General features: G+C 48.6%; 2 protein-coding genes across 9 annotated transcripts in view; both read right to left on the minus strand.

The window, feature by feature from the left end:
• Arhgef4 (Rho guanine nucleotide exchange factor 4) overlaps positions 1–20,600 on the minus strand; it is a 146,657-nt gene that overhangs the window by 9,754 nt on the left and 116,303 nt on the right. For 7 of the 8 annotated variants that reach the window (XM_034521471.2, XM_076915086.1, XM_034521472.2 and 4 more), the window contains 3 exons: positions 12,290–12,426; positions 1,137–1,316; positions 113–292 (listed from right to left, as the gene is read on the minus strand). In XM_034521471.2, coding sequence (XP_034377362.1) covers positions 113–292; positions 1,137–1,316; positions 12,290–12,426 — 497 coding nt within the window. Of the gene's footprint in view, positions 1–112; positions 293–1,136; positions 1,317–12,289; positions 12,427–20,600 lie in introns of those variants that run through there. The other variant, XM_076915088.1, reaches the window with a different exon arrangement.
• Positions 4,285–4,455, minus strand: Smim39 (small integral membrane protein 39). The gene has a single exon (XM_076915097.1). It carries the CDS (start codon positions 4,453–4,455, stop codon positions 4,285–4,287), a length of 171 nt encoding a protein of 56 aa, XP_076771212.1.

Here is a 20,600-nt window from a genome sequence, read left to right on the forward strand (position 1 = left end):
ACGCCCTCTGCACCAGTTCACCACGCCCTATGACCTCGCCCATCCCATTCTAACCTAAAGCCTAAGTCACGCAGCCCATACTGCTCTCGCTTCTCCAAGCAAGCCCTCTCACCTCACAGATGTCGCGAAGGTGCTTGATGTAGTCCCGCTCAGTGCTGAGGATCTCATTGATGACATTTGTGCGCATCTGGTCCTTGCAGCTCTGGGCCTCTGGACCGCTGTCATCGGCCTCTCCAGCCCCGGCCCGCGGGGCCTCATAGTCGTCCGCGGGCTCATCCTGGTTCACGCGCAGCTTTAGACAACAACGCAAGGCAGATTAAGCCCTGCCATCTCCTAGTCAGCCCCTGAACTCAGCTCTAGGTTATCCGAAGCTGAAACCCGTAGCTTCCAAAGGACACACAGGTCCAAGGGCACTCCCACAATTTCCGTGCAACTGCCTCTTAAGACACAAAGCCAGGGCAGAGGATGGTGAGTTTGATGACCACAGCTACTGTCAAATTCACTCCTCTGGTACACTTTGTTCTCAGCGGGGATTGGAGCAAAGCACTAGGAATTTCTGAACCAGATCTACCCATCCTTGGGCATCTGGATATAGGAATTCATGTGCCTTGCTAAATCGCTAGCCTGTATGGCTAGGAAAGGGTAGGGGATCGGGGCTCCACACATGAGGAATACCTGAGAACTGGGGAATTCTCTCCCTCTGCCTGGCCTTTGGGAGTCTGAATCAAGAGTTCTTTGGTGACCAGATACAGCCTAAGATTGGAACTGGGGTTACTTGTTCTCTTGGGTATTATGAGCTCACTGTCTGTGCCTCCTCCCAGATTTCCAGCCCTTAGGGCAGTGTGTATGTTACATGGTCCCCACACACTCCAACAAACACCATGGTGCTTAGTGATGGATAGAAGGCATTATTAAAGTGGTGGGATTCTGAAGCATCGTAGTCTCACATTCCTGAGCTGCTCTTCTCTTTGGCAAGCAGGGGCTTAGGAGCAGGGGATTGAATGTCTGTCACAGTTCTGATCCCCTACCCATCCAGTCTGAGGCACCAAGTGACAGCAAACACAGAGAGGGTGTAGTCCACACCCCATGCCTGGGACTGCCACCCCTCCCCAGGAAAGCACAGACTGGAGTCATACCCGTACAAAGCTGGCAGGGAACCACCCCTCGCCATCTGCCACTCGGCCCCACCACCATTCTCTGTTGGTGGCGTCCATCACTTCGATGACATCCCCAGCTTTGAAGCCCAGCTCCTGGTCATCCATGGTGACATGGTCCCACAAGGCTTCAGCACACACCACACTGCCATCACTGATGAGCTGTAGAGAGTCAAGGCCGGTAGGTCAGTGAGGCAGGGCTGCCCTACCCTACCCCTTACCCAGCAGGCCTGGAAGGGATCCTGGCCTGCTTTACAGAGAAATGAATGAAGTGTCCCTCCAGGCCAGTAGCTCTTCTGGATGCAGGGCTCTGCCTAAGGCATGCCTAGATTTTCTAAAGCTCAGTGAGGGAACACAAAATGGAATTGACTGTCATGTCCCTTTCCCTGTCCAGCTCGCCTGAAGTCTGTGGCTTCAGCTCCAATGCCCTACGCTGAGATGCTGGGGTAGGGCTGGAACCTGCCAATTGGCAGCTGCTGCCTGCTCTCCTAGGTGGCCATTTAAAAGAGGGGACCCACTCCCTCTGCAGGACTTGCATGGCCTGTGAGGTCATTCCATTAACAGTGATGTATTGCCAATGACTGTCCACCATGGCAGCTGGGTCATATTTGTGTGCTTCTTTAAACCCTTGCAGAAGTAGCCATATGACACCATTGCTTCTTACAGCCTAGGCACCAGCTGAGGAGCAGTCCTCAGACTGAGACCTGGAGGGCTGTTTTAATCAGTCTATCTGCCTTCCTTTCCTTCTCAGGCTGGGGGTTAAACAGGCGACGTTTGTAGCTGCTAACTCTAGCTGGTGAGCTTCTGCCACTGAGGCAGCTACTATATCTGGCTGACAGCTCTATGTACTGGGCTCCTTCTGTCCAGAGGGCTGGTGAGGCTCCTCTCTCCACTATGTGGCCTGCCTCTGGCCCCTTCCAGGTGGCCTTCATGATTGGAACTCTGTCTCCCATTCATTGGCTCCCCCCTTTCTGTTCTGAAGGCTGTTTCTGCTTTAAAAATAAATGGCTCTGGTGCCTTAAGGCAGGAGATGGTGTGTGGGATGCCTTCGGCCAGCCTAACAAAGAAGAACTACACTGTATACCCCCCAAAGCAGGTCCCCCACAAGCCAGTCCTAACCATACACTGCTCCACATCCTTGCTGGCTCTCCTTTTGGCCTCTCTGGGTGCTTCCATATTGGAATCCTCAGATCAGCCCAGGAAGGTGTATTTCCCATGAAAATGGGTAGCATCTCTACCCTATTGCCAGACTCTGTCTTAGAGGTCTCTATGCCCAATGCCACAGAGGGGTCCCAGCACAGAGCTCTGAGCATTCCTGGGGACAGCAGACTTCCAACTTCTAGGCTCACTGCCTCTGTAACAGTGACTTTCTGCAGATGACTCTGGCTGCCACACACGTGGGATAAGACAGGAGGACTCAGCAAGGCCACAGGAGGAGCCAGTCTGCTGCAGGCTGGGAGCCAGCACACCTTCTGCAGTAGACTGTCAGTGAAGCCTTGAAGGATGTAGGGAAAGAAGAAGTGGAAGGCAGTGCCAGTGAGGAAGAACAAGGGAATGGTCCTGACCTGGGCTCTGGAATTTGGGCTACAAATTTGGGGGAGTAACCTAGGTACTCAACGTGGCCCTGCTTTCTGCTTTGTATAAACTGGATGAGATGTCTCCCTCTGTCCCTGGATTCCCTCAAACAAGCACTGAGAAGAAGAAAGGAAGAAGGGAGGGAGGCAGGCAGGCAGGCAGGCAGGCAGGCACAGCCTCTCCTTCCTCTCATTCTCCAGAGCTTATAGACATGCATGCATCCTGTTCTGCTGCTGGGAAAGCTACTGAGGGTGTGGGACAAAGGCAGAGACCAGGGTCCTGGGTGGCACTAAAGGCAAGTCCCACAATGGTCCTTTCTAGTCACGTGGAAGCCTGTAGGCGTGGGAAGGAGGTATTGATCCTCAATGTTGTTTCCAAGCACGGAAAGCACCCGACACACTGCTGTGTCTGAGCACAGCCTCCGAACTCCTTGCATCTCCCATCAGAACCCCAGCAAACAGAGTCTCCCCTTCATTGGCTATCTCAAATGGAAGGCTCTACTAAGCTCTAGCTTTGAAATGAACCATTTCCATGCCATGGCCAAACCAAAATGTGGCTCCAAGGGGGCCAGAAACACATTTTATAGGGTACTGGAAGTGAACTCCAGCTGCAGCAAAGTTCGTTTCTCTGCAGAGGCCACTCCTGGGCCCCACCAGGTGCATCGGTTCCTTCCTTAACTTGGCATCCTAGCCGCTGCCAAAGATAGGATTCCAGTTGGTGTCTGCCTGGCTCCTTCCTCTGAGGTGGAAGGATATCAGGAGGCAGGTGGGGCTTGTTCCAAAGCCCAGGATAGTTCAAGATAAGCCAGGGCAGGAGAAGCCAAGGGCAGAGGCAGAATTTCTTCCAATACCTTGAGGTTCCGACTGGCTCTAAGGGAGGGTAGAGTCTCCAGGCTGTGGCCCCCCCGACCCCTGTGCCCCCAGACCCCTGTGGACCATCACATCCTTCAGCATATCACCCTACTACCCTCCTACGTCCTGTCCTGTATGCCTCTCTCATGTGGAGTGGTGGCGCCTTCCCACCAAGCTGTCCCTGAGCACCGGAAGTGGTGGGAGGGTGTGTTCAGAGTGGCTGCTGCAAGTCAGGCAGCAGCAGCTCTGCCCTAGGAGACTGACTGGCACTTTTTAAGGCCTAAAATAACAAAAAAAACGCAGGTTATCACGTGCAGGGGAGCCCAGATACCCTCCTCCAGCCTCTTGCAGCACCCACCCAATACATGCCCTGCCTCCCAAGCACACCCTTTCCAGACAGCCTCCGCCAGCAGGTCAGGGCTCCTCTGCATCTTGTTAGAGAGAGACCCGCCATGTTGTCCCACCCCCTCCTTCCCAGCCTCTAGGATGGATGAAAGGCCTTTTGGGCACGTGTGTCACACCACGCCCCCCAACCACCCTAAAGGTGTCATCCTGGGGGGGGGGGGCACTCCCAGACCGGCCTTGACAATGAGCACACGAGGATAACGGGAGTCGTCGTCTCCCCCTCCCCCACGTCAGTGCGGTGACAGCGGCTGGAAGGTGCCACTCACCCTTCGCGGTTCCCCGCGGTGTTGGGCGCGCGCTCAGCGGAAAGCTAGTAGGAATATTAGCACGGCGTTGATGAGGACCAGCAACGCCAGCACAGCGGAGACCACCACGCGCTGGGCGCCCGGGGGCAGGTTGCAGCGCAGCAGGGCGCGCAGGGCGCCACCAGGCGTTGCGGGGCCACGCCGGGGCTGCGGGGGCCTGGCCATCACGCCCGGCCAACCTCCGGGCTCCTACCGCTGGGAGATCCCAGCTCAAGGCTGCAGCCGGAGGCGCCGGAAAGGAGGCGGAGCTGCCTGCGCTCACCCGCCTGGCTCCTCCCTCACAGCTCGTTGAGTGTTCAGGCAACCCAGGCTTTAATGGAAGCAGGGCGAAGTGCTGCAAAGGGGGTAGGTGGGAGGGGACTTGTTAAAGTCGCCTGATTGCCGCGGCTCTGGGTGTGCTGTAATCTGCTCAGGGTGCTTCCCTGGAAGGGGTCAAAGACTGATGCCCCGCACGTTTCTTCCTGGTTTTGGCCAGGTACATAGTGGGCCATGGAAATCCTGGAGGGGGTGGATGTACCCTGGGACTTAGACTCAGGCAGTCCCTAGCGAGCCAGAATGTGTGGCAAGATTGCTGTGAAGAAGGATAGGCTAGTTCTTTTGTCATATAGTCCAGACTGGCTTAAAATTCACTCATCTTATATAGATGACCTTGAACTTCTCATCTTCCTACCTCTGCCTCCTCAGAGAGCTAGGATTATGTGTATGTGCCACCCATGCTAGGTTTATGTGGTTCTGGGGCTCAAATTCAGGTCTTCATGCTTGCTAGGCAAGTACTCTACTCTCTGAGGCAAATCTGCAGAGGGCCAAAGGTTCTTAATACTAATAAGGCTAGCCTCTGGCACCCACTACACAGATGAGTAAGTGTGCCTCTGAAACATCAGATAATTAGTTATTACACATTCACCCAGCAAAACAGAGTGCTGACAAGACTTAGTGCTGAGACAGCTCATACTTCTCAAAAAGTTCCTGAAACATACAGGATTCACAAGGCTCCTCCCCAGGGTTACATAAAGAATAACAATTGCTGAGGAGAGGTCAACTCTATGACCAGTTGGGCTGCCAGAAGCCCTGTAGAGAGCTCCATGTATGCATCCAGGGAATCATATACCTGCTTTTGAGCCAAGTATGATCTATGTGTAACCCCAGTAAACTCACTGGTCACTATGCTAGGGTTTCTTTGTTTTATTCTCAATACCCCATCTGAGGTGAGTATATGTTTGCTTGCCTGAGATCTAGGGTAAGGTCACACAGCTGCACTCTGGTCACTGGTATGCCAGACCTAGGGAGGCCCAGGCCCAGCTGTGGGCATAAGCTTCACTTCATGATAGGAACAGATTCATCTGGAGCATGAAATAGGACAAAAGGCCCTTGCATTTGGGCCGGGTTGAGAATACCACCCTGCCCTGGGACTCCTACCCTTTTGAACCCCAAGAGCTCAGGGTATGACTTGGACAACTCTGTGGGTTTCATGAACCCAAATAATAATAATAATAATAATAATAATAATAATAATAATAATGTTTGACTGTAAAGGCTCAGGCCCTCCAGAGGAGTGGCTCCTAGGCTGGTGTGTCAAGGTGGCAAGACTAACAGGAAAGCCAAAGGGAGACTCGGATGTCTGAGGTGGGTGAGGCTGAGCCCCAAGTTCTATAGTTTACAGTAATACTAGAAGGAAGGGGAGCTGTTTTACAAGTGTGGCCACCATCTGGCTTTGTAATCTCTGCTCACAGGGCAGCAGTGGTCTGAAGGACTTACAGATGCTCCTTTCCTGTCTTGGGGAACTCCTGAGGCAGTTGGTTATCTATCCAACAAGGGTGAGCACAAGACAGATATTGGGTCCCTCCTTCAGACTGGGGAGTGTAAAAACCAGGCCAGGCCCAGTATGTCTACTATCACAGGAGTCCTGTGAAGACAAAGACACTTGGAGCCAGAGGACAGCTGACTCCATAGTGGGCTGGCCTTGGGTCCTGCAGTACCCTCAGATGTGCCACAAAGTGCCAGGGGGAGAGGTGTGGAGGACCTTTGGGAGACCCAGTGTTCTGGGACAACTCTGCACCGCACTGCTTTGCAGATCTTATCATTGACAACCCTCTTGTTTCCACTTTAAGTTTGGAGGACAATTTCTATGGCTTCCCTCAAGTGTCTGTCTGGCTCCTAGTTTGGGCACTGTGCAGCAGGACCTAGAGGCTATGTGTACTCTTCATCTACCCTAGAGTTGAAGGATCCCAGCAGCTATCTGTGCTTGTAACTAAGGGAACCTTGGCATCCCAATGGTCTCATCTGTGTGGGGACCAGCTGGAGCCAGGAGAAATTTTAAGCCATAGCCTGGCCCCGAGGATACAGGCAGCCATGCCCAGGTGGTAAGGTATTAGCACCTTAGGTCTCCCACCTACCTCTCTCTCTAGATCATTGCACACACCCATAAATCTGAAGCATAGAGAGATCGAGCCAGGCTGGGTAGGTGGACAGAGAAGGCTATCTAAAGATCCGTGGCTAAACACTTCCTACTTTTGCCAGTCAGGGAAAAATCCTCACGCTGAGGATGGACTCTGGCCAGGTAGCAGGCATTACAGCCAATACCAGCATGGCTGGGCAAGGTAGGAAGCACAGGTGTGCCCAGGCCTAAGCCATGGGCATCTGGAGAAGGCTCCATACAGGACAATGCTGCAGGAGAGAGCTGCTTGCAGGGACAGAGGACAATTAACTGCTTCATTTGCTGATTCATCCTGCAGCAGTTGGGCAGTCCCAAGGTGCCAGGAACAAGTATGTGCAAGGAATACAGCAAGAAGGAGACCCTAGGCCATACCTCCTCATGCTCCTCGGGGTACCCAGAAAGAGTGGCATCACATACCCAGCCTACTCTTGTATAGTCAGCTCTCCGCAGGAAGGACTGTGCCTTCCACACATCTGCATGCTAGGATGGGCACATTGCCTGACATACCGCAAGTGCACAGACCATGCATGACACATATATTCGACATATACAAACCTATACTAAACCAGGAATGTACGCATATGTGCGAGTATGCACAGCAATCACATTGTTGGGTGCCCACAATGCAAACTGCCTCTCTGGTTCACATTATTTATTCCTTTCTTGGCTAGAAGGCTTGGATTCCCCTTTGCTAGAATCCTGAGAAGTCTGAGGGGCTGAGGACAAGGCTCAGTGGTTATGAATACTTACTGTTCTAGCTGAGAACCCAAGTTAGGTTACTAGCATCCACTTTCAGCACCTCATAACCACCTCTAGCTGCCATTCCAGGAAAGGTTTACAATCTAGAACAAGACACGGTGAGACTTTGGTAGGCCAAATGTCACTGAGGATGCTGGACTTTCCAATCATCTCCAGGGATAAAGTTCATGTGAATTATCAGCCAGGCTTCCTGCTGAGCCAGTACAGACAGCAGCCAATGGTGGGACGAGGCTACTGGAGGAAGGGAAAGGAGTTAGCCTATCATCAGTAATCAGCTATGCCTTTAATGAACTGGCAAGAGTCTACTTGATGCCTTCTGCAGACCAGAAAGCACTCAATCGTTCCTGACTCTCCAGTTAAAGTCAGAGCCCAGAGAAGTCACCCATATCCCTAGACCCACAATTAGATGGGCTGGCTAGCATGAGATCTGTCCCTTGAGTCTGGGGGACACACTTCATGCCTGGCCTGCCCTTCCTCCTGTCCCATTTAGAGAGCTACTTCTTGCCTTTTCTATGTTAAGATCTAGAGGCACTGGTGGATCCACTGAGGTAAGCTCTGTGGAGGGTAGGCCTGAATGAGGAGGCTGCCTCTTCCCTGCACAGCCCACTGCATCACAAGAAAGAGGCTCCCTCCCGTGATGGCTGTCCCCTGAAAGACCTTAAGCCAACAAAGATGTGAACTATCTTAAGGACTGTCGTCAGTACTTACAGAACTCCTCAGGATGCCGCTTGTACTGTCCTCAAAGGTCTTTTGCATACGGACAACATCTATGCTGGCTCATAGGACCCTCTGCATGTGCACGGCACCTGCACTGCCTCGCTGAATACGTTTCCCAGGCCTCGCTGAATACGTCTCCCAGAACTTCCTTACTTCTTGTAGCCCTGGCTCTGGGGTTTTCATTAGTCAGAGGATCTGTGCATGAAGTCCTTAACTAGAACTGCAGGGATCAAAACCTCAAGACATACCTTTCCAAATTCACCCTGGGGAAGGAAACGGGTAGCTACAGAACACAAGAACTCTAGCCATGCAACAAGTTAGGACAGTCAAGGAGCCTGCCCAGAGAGGCCCCGGAGATCTGGCCTTGTCTGGGTCTTTCACTATGGCCATAATGTACTCAGAACTGGCCACACCAAGTAATGGCCATGTTTCCAGTCTGTCCCTATGGAGTTTCCTAATCATCCTGTATCCCAGTGAAGGAAATCAATGGTCAGTTGTTCACTCCATGCTCTCCATCCTGACTCTGAGCCCAAGGTGCGGAAGACAGTCTAGTTCTCTAAAGCGAAGCTTGACTATCATCTCCAGAGTCTGTTTACAAAGAAGATTCGAATGTTCCATCAAGAGTTCACAAGGGTCAGTTAGAGAGGCTGGGAGGATAGCTTTTATGGCATAGCATGTGCTCAACATTCCCAAGACCCTGGGTTCTATCCCTGAAGATAACTTATGTGCATGTTTTTTTCTCTATGTTTCATAGATTTTGCATTAGGCATTATTGGTGTGTGTGTGTGCGTGGGTACACACACTCACAAGTCAGAGGACACCCTCCAATGTGTTTTTTAAGAGTTATCTACCCCCCCCCCTTTTTTTTTGAGAAAGAGAGATAAAGTCTCTCACTGTCCTGGAGCTTGCCAACTAGGCTAGGCTGGCTAGCCAGTGAGCCTCAGGCATGTACCTGTCTCTGCTGCCCCAGCACTGAGCCTACAATCTCAGACTGCTCTCTACCCAGGCTTTTCACATGGGTTCTATGTATCAAATGCAGGGCCTCCAGTTTGTAAGATAAATATGTAACCAACTGGATCATCTCCTACGCTCTGCATTTAAAAGAGCACTGGTGAATGGCTCTTTTAAATCACTATTAGAAAACTGAGGTGTGGCTTAGTGGTACAGGGGTGCCTCGTATGAACAAGACCAGGGCTTCAACCTTCAGTATCACAAAACAAAAGCTATAAAATAGGATAAAACTTGAAGTGGTTTGAAATTCCCCATAGGCTTGCGTCCTTGGCTGCTGACACGATGTAGGGAGGTTTTAGAAGCCTCGGGGTGAGAGACATGGTTTTCAGAGATGTCATTAGGGATGGACTTTCAAGAGATTAGCCAGGCCCTCTGCTTCCTGGTTGGTGCCATGAGGGAAGCTGCTACTCTCTCAGGATGAGCTCCTTCCAGCCACCATGCTGTACACACCACTCTGGACTATATCTTCTGACCCCACAGCATGAATAAGCCTTTCCTCCATTCAAGGCCACAGCAATGAAAAAGTATTACAAAGAAAAAAATATTATTCTCTAAATCTGGGCCTCTGAGAAGAGGGCCACCTGCCAGGAACCTCACTACTTAGTTTTATGTGTAAAGAAGGTACCACAGTCAACACTGCTATCAGAGAGGTCGAAGGCAGGAGAGGAAGATGGAGAGGGTTAGGGGGTATGAGAAAGGAGATGGGCCCCTCCCCCAGGAATCTGCTTGAAGCTTCCCCATCATCAGGGAAGCAACATTTCCATCTCAACTAACCACCGCCTACAGCTTTGCTCTCTTCTCAGCTACAAACCTGCAATTTTCTAGGATTTTTTTTTTTTTTTTTTTTTTTTTTTTTTTTTTTTACCAGATACTGCATTTATAGAGAAAGGACATGTTCATTCATAACCCCATGTGCAACCCTAGTGGCTCCTGATTTTTATCGGGTTATAGTTCTATCCAGCATATCTCCAGAGCCACTAAATCCACTTATCAAAAAAGGGAGATGGCTCAGCGGTTAAGGGCACTGACTGTTCCTCTAGAGGTCCCAAGTTCAATTCTCAGAAACCACATGGTGGCTCATAACCATTTTGTAATGGGATCTGATGCCTTCTTCTGGTGTGTCTGAAGACAACTACAGGGTACTTATATACATAAAATAAATAAATCTTCTTGAAAGAAAGGAAGAAAGAAAGGAAGAAAGAAAGAAAGAAGGAAAGAAAGAAAGAAGGAAAGAAAGAAAGAAGGAAAGAAAGAGAAAGACAGACAGACAGACAAAGATGTAGTTCAGAGGACCACCAAAATAATACATACAGCTAAGGCATCAGAGGCAGGTTTTCCTTGAGGAGGACACACCTGCACTTGATTATTTATATCTTTATTATCGACCACTTCCTTATTAAAATATTCCTGGACTCTGCTTCAAACTGGCTAGGCCTGAAATTCTTTTCTTTGTTGGAGCCAGTTGGGCCTGAGCCAAGGTCCCTAAAAAGATTAGGGGAACCCCTCAGGCTGCTGAGTGTGACAGTGGAACTGTGTCTTTGTCCCCTCCCCATCGACAGGTCTACTTGTCATCCACTCACAGATATCACAGCCAACTGAGCATCATATCCTGATGAAAACTCTTCAGTACCATAGCAAGACCTTTGTTCTGTTGAAACAGAGACACGGACACAGGATCTCACGCTTATGCAGGACAAGCTGCTATGTCCTGCCCTCTCCCCAGTGAGAAATGGGAGAGTTAAAGCTTCAAAAATTCTATCGTAAGACACGCTTGTTAAGTGCTGGCGACAGGGGGAGGAAGCAGTGTGATAGGAAGAATAATAGCCTCTAGATCACTGTAGCACAGTGGGGTGGCCCTGGTGCATTCAACTGAGAATTGCTCAAAAGGCCTGTGGAGGTAGTGTAGTGGGTAATAGTACTTGCTTTGCAAACATGAGGACCCGAGTTCAAAGCCCCAGCACCCATGTAAAAGGCCAGACATGTTGCCCAGTGGTGGTGGCTCATGACTTTAATCTGAGCCCTCTGGAAACAGAGGCAGGAGAATCTCTGAGTTTGATAAGCCAGCCTGGTCTACAGAGTGAGTTCCAGAACTGCCAGGGCCACACAGAGAAATCTTGTCTTGAAAAACCAAGAAGGAAGCCAAGAAGGAAGGAAGGAAGGAAGGAAGGGAGGGAGGGAGGGAGGGAGGGAGGGAGGGAAGAAGGAAGGAAGGAAGGAAGGAAGGAAGGAAGGAAGGAAGGAAGGAAGGAAGGAAAACAAGAAAGCCAGCCAGCCGTGGTGGTTTGTATGTATGATCCCAGCACCAACGAGGCGGAGACAGATAGATCCCTGGGGATAGCTGGCCAGTCAGCCCAGCCTACTTGAATACTTCTAGGTTACTGAGAATCCTTGTCTCAAAAAAACCAAAGTGGACACACAATGACCAAGGAACAACAGCTGAGCCTCCACACACGCGAGCACACAGGGTCCTCTGTACAATATGGATGAGGTTCTGAATGTTTCCAACATAAAAATATTGTAAATTTTCCAGGTAATGGGTGTGTCCATTATCATGATCTGACCACTGCCTACTGTATACATTAACTGAAACGTCATACTGTAAATAAAGCATACACAATATGTGACCATCAAAAATTACATGGAGGAGTTGTAATGGGAATCGGTTCTGCCCAGATGAAGTCTCTTACTAATTTTGTCTGCTTAGCCAGGAAATAGCAAAACCTATAAGTGGCCCACGGTTGTCACGGCAACAGCAAATACTCTGTGTGTGTCTGCAGGAGGGAAACTAGCTGATCAGTTTTCCCTTGCTTCGTGCACAGTCTACGCAGAATCTGTCACCTGAACTGGAGTAACAGGGAAGTCCTGGTCTCCTCTTCCAAATATCTGTCTTCATTAGGACTACAGCTTCGCATTGTGCCTGCTCCTGGATCCACCCAGGGAAGTTCTGCCTTAAACACACAGTGCTATATAAATGCCTCACAGTGGGGTAGCAGCCACAGGATAAAAGGTCATGTGGTTTGAACACCACTGCACATCTGGCGCATGAGCCTGCCGCCGCGTGGCCCTCCTTCACACTACCTCATTGATGGCCAGTTGCTCTCCACCTCCTCGAGGGTGGCTGTAGTGGTGGCCAGAGTGGTGAGGCTCTTCATACAGGTCCTCCTCACTGCCTGTCTCCTCCGCGCACATAGTGTCCAGAGTTCCATCGGGTATTCCTGGAAGGAGACACAGCAGCAGGCACAGAAGGTCAGCTTGGAAGGTGGAGCTGAGCATGTGGCAAAGGAACTGGGCGATTATAGAAGAAGCATTACTTTCGGGGGGGTGGGAGGGGGAGGAAGAGAAGGTCAAGGGCTATTTAGTCAAGCCATCCTTGCCTGGTGGATGACATGCTCCAGTCACTGACATCACTATTGCAAGTCATCTAGCCCTGGGCCAGAACGATCTGGTAAACAAGGAGACACCAGGGTTGGCTGGGCATTTGTCATCTAAGAACTCTGTAGCTGAGTCCACTTACAAGCCATTTACCAATGTGTGTGAAGGGCTGTAGAAGACCTAAGAAGAAAGGTTAATCTTTGGGGGAGCCTTTGAAATAGCTTATTCCGTACCAATCCTGACAACTTGAGTTCAATCCCTGGGACCCATATGGTAAAAGGAGAAAACCCTCTGACCTCCATATGTATGCCGTGGGTAATGAGTATGTGTGTGTGTACCTGCACACACGTATGTGACTTTGCTCCCTTCCTTTGTCTCTCTCCAACATCCCCCATAATCCCCCACCCACTTTCCTGCAAATTCATGACTATTTTTTTTACCAGTTGTTATTGCATGAATAGATGATTTTACACACACACACACACAGTATAATCTGTTGAGTCCATGTAATGTTGCATATATATATATATATATATATATATATATATATGCAACATTACATGTATATATATATATCTGCAAAGCTGACTGGAACTGGACAACCAGTTGGTGTTCTCTTCTCTGGGAAACAACACCTTTCCCACTCCCAGCTTTCCCTGGTTGTCTGTAGTTCTTTGTGTAAGACTGAGGACTCACGAGCTTTTCTCTGTCCAGTTTGTCAAGTCTATTGGTGCTGTCCTTGTTCATCTCATGCTTAGACAGCCATGTTGGTGAGACTCTATGGATGTTGCTTCTGACATTACTAGGAAACACAATAGCAAACACCCTTATAGCAAACACCCTGATCCTCTGCCCCTTGTGATCTTTCTGTTCCCTCCTCTGCAATGTTCCCTCTGTCTTGGGTGCAGAAACATTTTGTAGACGTATTGATTGGGACTGGGCTGTATGACTCTGTATTTTCATTAGTTGTGGTTCTGCATATTGATTTCGCTTCTGCACTTTTGTTGGATTTGGATAAGAGCTCTTGCTTGGTTCCCAGCATCTGTGTTGAGTAGCTCACAGTGACCTGGAATTCCAGCATGTGGAGGATCTACCGCCCTCTTCTGGCCTCTGTGGACACTGCACTCCAGTGCACATACCACTCCCCACAATTATCTCTCCCATATCACATCCTTGGGGGGGGTGTGTGTTATAAAAGCAACAATGATAATAAGAGATGGAAAAAGGTTTAAGGATTATGTGGAGCTGGAATGGTTCAGTGCCTTAGAAAATAACACACAGGTACTGAGGATATACCTCAGTAACTAGAGTACAGACATGTTGACCTGAGTTTGAGCCCCAGGAATCATGTAAAATAAAGGAAGCCAGACATGAAGGTCCATGCTTATAAGCCCACTGCTTGGGAAGCAGAGGCAAGTGGATACCTGGCTAATTGGTAAGCTCCAGGCTCAGAGAGAGACTCTGTCTCAAAAAAAAAAAAAAAAAACTGATCAAGAAGACATTGGACGTGGACCTCTGGCTTCGTCTGCGCATGTACACACCCACACAAACACATATGGCACATACACACACAAAACACAATACATAGTTCACATATAATCAATCTAACACATACTCTTTGTTACGGTTGGTTTCAAATGTCAACCTTCCACAATTTAGAGTCACCCAAGTGGCAAGTCTCAATTGCAGAATTATCTTAACTGGCATGAGAAAACCCAGGACTGGTGTGGGAGGAGTCTAAAGGGGCGTGGCAGAAGATTTTTCCGGCTTTGTTTTGTTCCACTGGCCTTGCCTGTGGCAGCCGAGTTAATTATCCTGTTGCTGCTGCTGACTCCTTCGCTGATGGTGGAACCAGCTTTTCCTGTGCCTCTCCAGGAACCCTCCAGGTTTCAGTGCCAGATTGAAACTTTTGAAGCACTTCTCCACCTAGACCGAGAAACCGCTGGCTCCTTGACCTCTCCGATGTGAGACAGCTGTGTTGCTAAACTGGCCATATTGCATTCACTGATTGAATAAATTCTTTACATTCTATCGGGTCTGTTTCTCTAGAAAATGCCAACTGACACACCTCCTAGGTATACGCCCTCAAGACATGGAATCAGACTCAGGTGGACACTTGCATGCCAAGGTCTATGACAGCATTATTCCTGATAGCCCAAAAGGGGAAATGACTCAGCTACACATCGCCGAGGGCGGGGCATGGGGGATGAGCACATAGACAGCGCAGTATTGTTCAGCCTGAAAAAGAAACGAACCCTGAAACACCGCAGTAAGTAAGATCAGTAACACACAAAGGAGACCATATAATGCAATATCTAGATGGGCAAACTCTTCCCAGCACAGAATAAATAAGAGCCTACCAGGGAATCGCTCAGTGGCTACCGAGGGGTGTGTGTGTGTGTGTGTGTGTGTGTGTGTGTGTGTGTGTGTGTGTATTTGAGTGCTGGAGTCCTCAGAAGCCAGAAGCATCAGATCCTCCAAAGCTGAAATTACAGGTGGTTGTGAATTGTTTGATGGAAACTTAACTCAGTTCCTCTGCAAAAGTAGCAAGCACTCTGAACTCTGGTGGCATCTCTAGGGCTCTAGCTTCACATCTGAAGAGATGAGTATGTTTCACATAATAGTGGTAGTTCTCAAACACTGAAAATCATTCATCACTCTGAACTGAATGTAAACCAGCTAAATGCCACACTTGCCTCAACTACCCTGTCCATGACCTCTCTTCCTGCTGCAACTGTCTGCTTGGTGCCTCAATGCCATGCATGAAGAACCTGTGGAGCTGAGTCTCAACCTTGTAATGGGGGGCTGAAATGGCCCAACTACTTCATAAAGTGATCCCAAGGACTGGGGCAACCACCTAGTTGGTGAGGCATCTACCATACAAGCATGAGACCCTAAGTTTGATTCCCAGCACCCACATGAAAAGCTAGGTACAATGGTGCCTACCTGTAATCCCAGAGCTGGGGAGGTGGAGACGGGTGGATCCCTAGGGCTTGCTAGCCAGCCAGTGTCAGGATTGGTCTTGTGCACTGTGTATTCAGATGCTGAATGTTGTGCCCCAAGATCAGGTCGCCCATGTCTGGACATGGGCATTATACTGACCAATGAGCTGAAAGAATGTTCTCCAATAATCTCTGATTGGGTAATAAAAGGCTAGAGTCTTTGACTGGGTAGGGGAAAGAGGAAAGTGGAACTTTGGATTGAATAGGGGGTCTTAGGGAGGGACCATGAGGATGAAGACAGGGGAAGAGGGAAGCAGGTGGTTGTCATGAGGCAGCATGGGCCACAAGGATGGGCCACAAGGATGAACCATGAGGATGTGGCCAAGAAAAAAATTACCCTGAGGACACACATGCAACAGAGCCAGCCTCAGATGGCAAGTAATGGGGTGTTTACCCAATTATTAACAGCCTAGCCGGGTTATAATACTCTCAGATCTGCCCAGTTTAGGCTTACAGCTGGTTAATAATAACAGATTTTTGTGTCTTGGTGGGGCAGAACCTCTCATTGCCCATGAAATTACTACTATAAGCCAGCCTAGTTTAACTAAAAAGCTCCAGGTCAGTAAGAGAGCCTGTTTCAAAGAACCATGGCTGGAGAGATTGACCAGTGATAAGAATTGCTCTTGCAGAAGATCTGAGCTTGGCTCCTAGTGCCTACCTCAGGCATCAATAGTTGCCTGTAATCTCGAAGGTTCTAATGCCTCTGGCTCTGTGGGAATCTGCACTTGTAACCATACCATACAACACTCCCTCCCCAGGACTAAAAATTTTAAAAAAAAATCATTTTTAAAAAAATGCATGTAGAAAGCTTCCAAGGAACAACACTGAAGTTGTCCTCTGTCCTGAACATGCGTGTGCACACATATGTATGATTACATTTGCACACATGTATGTGGTTGTAAACACACACACAAACACTCAGCAATGGGAAGTATCACGCTTCAGTAGTGAATGAAGCAAGACTTTTGACACCTGGGAATTTTAGGTTAGACAGATTCAGCGTGTCAAGAATTAGAATAGTTTTTTTTTCTCTCTGCTGCAAACTTTTTTGTGACTATGATTGTTTTTTTCTCTTAATGGCAAGTGCCAACCTGCAGCACAGTATTCTAGAGCCCATGCTCGAACAGCAGCGAAGCCCAGAGCTTCCCAAATTACAAGCTTAGCAAGCAATATGGTTCTCTGTGGCAATGAGCCAGGCCATGAGATGACTTGATGAACATTTCCATTATTTCTACCCCATGGTCTGCAGTGTCACAAAGCATGTCACAATTATTTGAACAATAGATTTTTAAGCATGTGTATGTGTGTGTGTGTGGGGGGGGGCTAAGGATAACTTTGGCTGTCATCTTCAGGAATGCTGTCCATCTCCTTCAAGATAGTCTCACGCTGGCCTGAAGCTCACTAACTATGCTTAGGCTAGCTGGCCAGCGAGCCCCAGGAATCGTGGCCATCTCTGCCTCCTCACAACCAGACTCAGCCATGTTAATGTGGGTGCTGGAGATCGAGCTTGGGTCTTCATGCTTACTGTCTCACCTGCTTCTGTTTGATTTTTCCTAAAGTCCATAGCATACTTTGGTCCTATCACCCCTTCACAGAGTACCCATAGTCACATGAGAGTTCTCTCTCTCTCTCTCTCTCTCTCTCTCTCTCTCTCTCTCTCTCTCTCTCTTTCACATACACACACACTCTTTTTTTTTTTTTTTTTTTTTTTGAGACAGGGTTTCTCTGTGTAGTCCTGGCTGTCCTGGAACTCACTCTGTAGACCAGGCTGGCCTCGAACTCAGAAATCCGCCTGCCTCTGCCTCCCAAGTGCTGGGATTAAAGGTGTGCGCCACCACCCGGCACACACACACACACACACACACACACACACACACACACACAGCCTGCTTTTCTCTCTTCTTTCATGTCTCTCCTTTTTCTTAAGGTTCCAGTGTAAAACTTAAGAGTCTGGATTACTTCTTGCTCTACAGGTCCACTTATTTTTTATGTAATTGACAGGATTCCATTGTCCTTAATGGTTGGGTCTCTCTAAATGGGCCAGGTTGGCCTTGAACTCCCAACTGCTCCCTTAGCCTCCTTAGTGCCAGGACTACAGGGGCTGGGAGTTTGGCCACCTTTGGAGTCTCTCAGGCAGAAAGTCATACAACCAGAAAACTTCCTAACAGTCCCCCACCATCCTCTTTCTTTTCCTTCCTTTATGCCTTTGCTTTTGCTTCCTTCCTTCCTTCCTTCCTTCCTTCCTTCCTTCCTTCCTTCCTTCCTTCTGCTGTCCCTGCCTCTGTCTAACGTGAGACTGAGAGCCTTCCAGAAGGTGTCCCAAATGAACTTCTGTCCCCCTCTGCACACAGCCAGAATGTCTGTAATACACAACTGGACCATGCGGTCTGAAGAATCCATTCATCTGAGAGAACGAGTGTCTCCCAGGACAGCCCATGCTGGTGAGATGAGAGCCCAATGCACCCTCCTTGCTCTCTGCATCTGTTTTTCTTACTCTGGCACCACAAGCTTCTGACCATGTTGAATTAATTAGTGTTGACAGAAGCCAAAGCAACCACTATTGAGTGTACTCGATATTTGCAGTGGGGCTGGAGATACCACACAGTTGGGTTCAACGTCCATAGTGGCAAATGCCTGCAACTCCCACTCAAGAAGCAGAGGCAGGAAGGTCAGAAGTTTAAAGTCATCCTTGGTTCTATAGTGACTTTGGGCCAACTTACGCTATAGGAAACACTGATTCAAAAAGTAACAACAATAAAACTCAGTATCCAGTGTTCTCCCAGGGGTGGAATTTAGGGATGTGTTTATGGTTGGGATTCAGGGAATGCAAGCCCCGAGATATTGCCAGAAGCATCCACAGTTTCCATAAACTGCATCCTGCTCTGCTATCCCCACTCCCACCCCTTCGCTTATTGGGTCTGACACTGTCTCTTCAGTGGACACATCCTCCAAGACGAGTGAAGCGATTTGCTCATGGACATTTTTGTCTCCTTGTCAAAACAGTTCTCATCAGTTTTCTGGACATGATGTTAAACAGTGATGAGACTCAGACACTTCTCCTGCCCAAATTGTGCTTGGCTGGGATGGAGGGCCAGCAAGCTCCAGTGTGTGGAAACACCAAGACTATCTGCTCCATGCTTAGGGGGAAATTTCAAGGAACATTTTCATTGGCTCCTCTGCTGTGCAATTTTTGTTTGACTTCAATTTAGATAAAGAAATTCTGCAGCTGAAATTCCTTCACTGGACCACAGAGGAAAGGGCAGGAGATTGATACACACCTGGGTTCTTGCTTCAGGTCTGTGTGCATCCAACATGCAAAAACATCTATTCTACAAGCTTTTCCATATCTTGTGTGACTGCGTGCATGTGTGGAATATGCACAACCTCGTGTGTGTGTGTGTGCATGCATGTGGAAGTCAGAGGATAGACAGTGCTGGGTATCTTTCCAATGACTCTCCACCTCATCTTTGAAGCAGAGTCTCCCACCAACCCTGGATGTTAGGATAAATGGCCATGAAGTCCCAAGGATGACCTTGTTTCTTACTCCCCAGTACTGGGATAATAGGCATACCACCATTCCATGCTTGGCTTTTATATGGGTTCTGGGAACTCAATTAAGGTCCGCTACCATTTCAAAGATAAATAAGCAAGTAAATAAATATTTTAAGGAAACATAACAGAATCCAAACACTTTAGAATCTATCATTCAGTGACTAAGACATAGTCCCAATATATTGGCCATATGAAGAACAGGAAAAGAAGATGATTAGGAGGAATGCCAATTAACAGAGACCAGCACTTCAGTAATGCAGACGTCAGAAACGGAAGAGGTGAACACGGTGGTGTGCACCTGTAATACCAACACCAGGGAAGCTGAGGGCAGCCTAGGCTATGCAGTGAAAAATCTTCTGTCCCAACTAAGCAAAAACAAGGGGCTGGGGAGATGGCCTGCTGTTCAAGAATAAAGATCTGAGTTTGGATTCCCAGCACTCATGTAAAAAGGCAGGAATGTCAGTGCATGCCTGTAATCCCAGTACTGTGGAGGTAGAAACAAGACTTCTGGCCATCAAGATTAGCCACAGCAGTCAGCTCTGGGTTTAGCTGATCGATCCTGCCTCTGTGAATGACAGAAAAGTGATAAATATGTCTCCTGACTCCAACCCTGGACCTCTACATGCATGGGTACACAGGCACACATATATCCATGTGTGCTCATGAATATGCAAACATGTATATACACATGTACATGGCACACATGTGAACATGAAACAAGAAAAATGAGGCAGAGAGCAGCAGAGGAGGAGACCCAGTGCTGATCTCAGGCCTTCATACACACATGTATATATGAGCACCCATACGTACACATAAAATCATACATACATGTACATCATACATAAATATCATGTATTACTACACATACATATCTCACACCTGTACTCTGTACTCCCCAACACACACAAATACACACAGAACAAAAACCAGCAGTGCTCAAATACAAACACACACACACACACACACACACACACACACACACACCCTTCCAGAACACATAGGAAGAAGAAATGGCATGGAAATGAAAATCCTAGAGCTGGAAATTCAGTAAATGCTCATAGTATGAGCTTGACAGCAGAGAAATAAGATGAGAAGGAATTAGAGGTAGCTCTGACCCTGAGGGTATGTGGTAACTGTAGGATAACGATCTCTTGCTCTCATGGCTCTCTGATGAGGATATCCCTTTGTTCATTGGAAGCTGGGGGTTTAAAGGCCCATTTCAGTAGAAATTGCTTGTAAGGGCCTCCTGGACAAACTCACCAAACACCACTGCCTAGACCCAGTTCTGTTCTTCCTCGCTAAGCCCATTAATTGTGTGGCTGCCTGCTTCCAAGAGACTGATGTGAAAGTCATCACTGTTGGACATACAACTGTGTTTCCCATTGCATGTGCAGGCTGGGATGTCACAGAGGGCCTGCCCATCAATGTTTCTACATCTTATCATTGGTCTAATACCTGCTGTT

Source organism: Arvicanthis niloticus, chromosome 17 (assembly GCF_011762505.2).
Source record: "Arvicanthis niloticus isolate mArvNil1 chromosome 17, mArvNil1.pat.X, whole genome shotgun sequence".
In the NCBI taxonomy this organism is placed as follows: Eukaryota; Metazoa; Chordata; class Mammalia; order Rodentia; family Muridae; genus Arvicanthis; species Arvicanthis niloticus.

Coding starts and splice junctions, on each gene's coding strand:
- Smim39 (XM_076915097.1), bottom strand. CDS start 4,455: ATGGCCAGGCCCCCGCAGCCCCGGCGTGGCCCCGCAACGCCTGGTGGC.